This window comes from Genypterus blacodes, unplaced genomic scaffold, assembly GCF_046128005.1.
Source record: "Genypterus blacodes isolate CSIRO-AG114 ecotype Tasmania unplaced genomic scaffold, CSIRO-AGI_Gbla_v1 ptg000224l_1, whole genome shotgun sequence".
In the NCBI taxonomy this organism is placed as follows: Eukaryota; Metazoa; Chordata; class Actinopteri; order Ophidiiformes; family Ophidiidae; genus Genypterus; species Genypterus blacodes.
This window is the reverse complement of record NW_027467022.1, coordinates 260,001-265,000: the sequence shown is the minus strand read 5'-3', so window position 1 is coordinate 265,000 and position 5,000 is coordinate 260,001. Positions and strand designations below refer to the sequence as shown.

The window sequence follows — 5,000 nt, the reverse complement described above, 5'->3', positions numbered from 1 at the left end:
GACCTGAGCCGACCCCATGTGAGCTCCGTGAGATCAGTCTGAGTCTGACAGAGCGAGACAACGACACATAGGGTTCATCCAACATGTCGAGAGAGCAACACAACAAACCAGAGGAGACAAGAGAGAGAGGAGGAAACTTCAACCATCAGGTTTCTCAAACCAAACAGCACAGAATGAACCACAACCCCCCCCCCCCCCCCCCCACACACACACACACACACACACACACACACACACACACACACACACACACACACACACACACACACACACACACACACACACACACACACACACACACACATACCCCCTGGCCGGTGAAATCCAGATCTTGGCAACACGCAAATTAGCACTTTGTCTGGCCAGCTCAGTGAAAGCATGTGTGTGTGTGTGTGTGTGTGTGTGTGTGTGTGTGTGTGTGTGTGTGAGCCGTCTGGGCCTTTAAATAGAACTACAGCAAAATAGTTTCCCAGACTTCTCTGCTGCTCTCAGGTACGCTGTGTCGCTCTGTCGCCGCCCATAAACACAAACAGCTGTAAAAATAGCAACGCTCAACATGTTTGTTGCTATGGGGACGCCTGCCAGGAAAACAAACAACACGGCAATAAAGACACATTAAACTCTGGCTCCCTGTTTGTGCTGATCAGCCTGAGTTACAGCTGAGCCTGGAAAGACTGGAGAGCGGCCAGGCTGCAGGGCTGCTCTGTAGAGACTGGGCTGCTCTGTGGAGACTGGGCTGCTCTGTGGAGACTGGGTTGCTCTGTGGAGACTGGGTTGCTCTGTCCAGGCTACGCTGCTCTGTGGAGAATGGGCTGCCCTGTCTAAACTAAGCTGCTCTGTCCAGGCAGAGGAACTGAAAGTCTAAACTCTTGGAATTCCCAAACTTCCCCCGCTCTCTAAAGTAACTCTACATGTCATGCTCATGTGTCGCTCTTTAAAACGTTGTGTTTTATGATTTCTAAACATTGAGGTGACGCTCTGGCGTGCTCATGAAGGTCACACACACACACGGTCAACGGCCGAGAGAGCGACCAAGTAGAGCGACCCCAAGTAGAGCGACGCCCTCCGTCCCGGGATAGGCAGCCGTCACAGAGCAGACGAGCTGGTGATGCTATCGTGCTGTGTTCATTGGCAGACAGGCCCGGTAGGAATAATGAATATTGTCGTCCTGGCTGAGCTCCAGGTCTCTGACAGCCTTTCCCACTGATGTAGCTGCTGAGCGGCTAAAGAGCCTGTTTGTCATCACAGTGTGTGTGAACGCTCGGGTCAGGGAGAAGGAATGCAGCCGTGTGAACGCAACAAGCAGTCAGCGGGGAAGACGATAAAAGCCAGAGAGAGGGCGACTGATGGAGCTCCGACCTCCGAGGAGGAGACGAGAGGCGACACGCTGCTGCGGTTAGCGAGGAATATTCAGTTATTTGGGAAGTTCTGTGATATGAGGAGAAGAGGAGTTGCACTTACAGCGGCCATGGAGTTGATCCGGTCGATGTAGTAATCGGGCCAGCTGGTGGCCAGCTTGTTAGGGTCCTCCTGCTCCTGTGAGGACACACACACACACACACACACACACACACACACACAGCACCGTCAGCTTTAACCCTCACAAACACACTATACCTTTATTTACATCGGGTTTTCCTGGTCCGGAGCGCCGCTGCATGTACCACAGATTAGATCAGACTCAGCTTAACTTCATTGTTCCTGTGAGGGGGTGAAGGGTTTCCAACACATCGTATAACAGTAAACATAAACAACATGAACACAGAGGCACAGACAGCCTGGAGAAAGGGAACAGAGCTTAAACATCTGATTTCCTAGGCCTGGAAAAGTCACAGAAAAAAAGACAAACACAGAAAAGTAGGTTGTAAAGATATACTGTAGTTTGATTGTTGTTATTGTGCCTTATAAGGGCAGTCGTCTCCGTAGTAACTGAGTCAAACCTCTGAGCTTTGTTATAAATGGAGGAGAGAAAGAGAGGAAATCTGCTCGGAGGAAGAGAATCCCTTCACAGCAGTTTTCAAATAGCTGTCTGCCACTAATTTGTCCGGGCCAATCCGAGGATCGGCGATGCCACAAAGACCGGAGGCGCGGGGGAACGTGGAGGCCGCGCTCCTCGCTCACATCTGCTTTGGGTTACGCTGAGCTCGGCGCGGCGCTGGAACGCCGCTGTTGTTCCAGTTACTGTGAGCTCCGAAGGAAGAGCAGAGCAACCAGCTACGAGCAGCAATGGTAGTTTGTGTTTGTGACCACAGAACGCTGGGACAGAGCACTGGGAGCAGAGCATCACTGAGAGAGGAGACGAGGTGAGGAAGAGCTGTAGGCATCAGGAGGGAACGTGTTGAAATGAGGTCAGAGTTTCATTCAGCTTCAGTGAAGCAGCGCCGCCTCATCCACTCTCTGCTCACATTCTACTGTGGAAAAGCTTGTTATGATTCCTTATCCAACCTGATCCTTCCATTTTAACCCATTCACTCCATATGAGCACAGAGAGAGAGAGCGACCTTTAGTGACACTCGTCCACACATGAAACCATCTCATTATCTACACTAACTCCACGCCAGAGACATGATCCACTCCAGCTGAGCAACACAAACAGTGTGTGTTTGCCTGTGCCTGTGCCTGTGCGTGTGTGTGGAGATGGAGTCCGAGTTTCAACCACAAACACACCGTGAGTCAAACATGCAGCGTTCCCTCTGATTGGCCAGTAGAGGCAGGCAGACAGGCAGGCAGGCAGGCAGACAGACAGGGCCTGGAAAGATTCCCAGTTTGATTCCAGGCTTCTCCTGGAGAGCCTGTAGAAGTGCTGTTGTGCAAGGCAGTGAAGCCCTCAGTGCTCCTGACGTGAAGGTCTCTGGCTCCTTCAGGACTCAGGACTCTTTGACCGTCAACACGCCCGGTCCAACGCCACATTAACCGTGCTTCTTCCCAGCCTCTGGTTTCTCTGATGAGCGGTGGGCTGGCCGGGTCCTGGCTCTCTGTTCCCATGTGCTCAGAGAGGCCCGGGGGACCCTGGCTGAACTCTGGAGAGCCTCTGGAGATACCAGCTCTCCAAAGCCATGACAGCAGCAGCAAACAGCACGGGACGAAAGGAAATACCACATACTCACAGCCCACTGTGTAAACAAGAGGGAGCGCTGAGGAAGACTACAAGACTGGAACGGCTGCTCAAGTACAGAACAAGACAAGCACGGTATGACCAGGAGGACCAGGAGGATCAGGAGGATCAGGAGGATCCTCTAAGATCTACAGACTGAAGCCTGGAGGTAAACAACATCCTGTAACACACAGGCTGCAGATTCTTTATACTGCTGACAGTTTGGAGATTTGTCTTGAGATATCACTCAATGAAAAACCTTTTCTTCAGATTTAAGAACCACATTCTTGAAATCTTCACTTTTGAGAAGATTTCAAGACTGTCCTCAACAAAATTGTCCTCAGCTTCACGCTCTGTCGCTCATCAACGCTCCACTTCCTCCTGTGAGAGCCGCTCTGCCCCTGCCGCTCTGCCCCCTGCCGCTCTGCCCCCTGCCGCTCAGCTCCTTACGACGCCCGTTTGTTCCATCGGCGCTCCGATCCTGATGAGAGCGCAGCGTTAGAGGAACATAGAAGTCAACGTTCTCCCAATCCTGTGTGATCCCACAGTCTGGCCACTGAGCGTCCAGCATTCCAGAGCGCCGGTCGCTCTGTGGGGGAATATTTACACACGGAAGCCGGGATATGAAGTCTCACCCTGAGACAGGAAATGGACAGGATATTGAATTCTGGAAGATTATGTAACACACTCTCTGCCTCCTCCAGGTACAGAACACACACACACACACGTGCTCTCCAGCGTGTCTCACTGAGGTCACGTTAGTGCCACTGCAGACTCTGGACAGAGCTCATGTTACTACACAGCTCATAGAGCAGCAGGTTCCTCTGTGCAAACTCAACCAATGACAGTAGTTTTGGAAGTCTGAATGCTGACTTCAGCTGATGTGATCGTCCTGATGTCCCTGCTGCACGCAGACACCCTGAGCGACCAGCACCCCGCCTCTATGATCGCTCTGCCTCCTTCCACACACGCACGCGCGCGCACGCACGCACGCACGCACGCACGCACGCACGCACGCACACACACACACACACACACACACACACACACACACACACACACACACACACACACACACACACACACACACACACACACACACACACACACACACACACACACACACGCACACACACACACACACACACACACCCACCCAGAGGCGACTCCAGGTCAGTGCAGACGGATCAGAGTGAGGTGAAGTTCTCCCTCTGTAGGAACAAAGCAGTAGCTGGCGCTGAAGGATGAGGAGCGTTTGTTTTGCAGGTGAGCACAGCTGGCTCGTCCTCTCACCGTGAGCTCCACCCATCTGACCACAACAACCGCAGCCGCCGCCGCTCAGCTGGACGGAACAACGACGGCAGTGTTTGTCTGCCGTCCGCTGCTCTTCCTTCCAGTCAGTGTCAAGCTGTAAATACAGGCCACTACTGTGTGTGTGTGTGTGTGTGTGTGTGTGTGTGTGTGTGTTAGCGTGTCTGTGGTATGGCTGCTCTCTCCTGCGTGTGTGTGTGTGTGTGTGTGTGTGTGTGCATAGTAGTTGTGCGTTCCCGCCTGTGTGTTCCTGTTCCTCAGGTTATTATCCGTGATTGAGCGCCCGTTACTTTCCCCCTCCGTCCTCCATGACGCCGTCTCTCTCCATGAATGAGGGGTTTGTTTGGTTTTTCCACTGAGCCTTGTTACCCCGGTTTTGCTCTCCGTTTCCTGGCCCGGACGCCGCTGCCTTTTTTTTCACCTCGTTCCTCACAGAGGAAATAATTTGTGACTGGGAGAGACGGGGGAGGAACGACACACTAATGCATCCTGCCTCTGCCCCTGCCTCTGCCTCTGCCTCTGCACCGGCCCGGCCCGGCCTGAGCGCAGGAGCCAAGGTTTGGTTTCCACTCACTCCTGCTGCAGCACAGAGGCT

At 53.0% G+C, this 5,000-nt stretch overlaps 1 protein-coding gene across 3 annotated transcripts in view; it reads right to left on the bottom strand.

Moving 5' to 3' along the window:
• daam2 (dishevelled associated activator of morphogenesis 2) overlaps positions 1-5,000 on the bottom strand; it is a 65,759-nt gene that overhangs the window by 24,476 nt on the left and 36,283 nt on the right. For all 3 annotated transcript variants that reach the window (XM_076170553.1, XM_076170552.1, XM_076170554.1), the window contains exon 4: positions 1,462-1,536. In XM_076170553.1, coding sequence (XP_076026668.1) covers positions 1,462-1,536 — 75 coding nt within the window. The remainder of the gene's footprint in view (positions 1-1,461; positions 1,537-5,000) is intronic.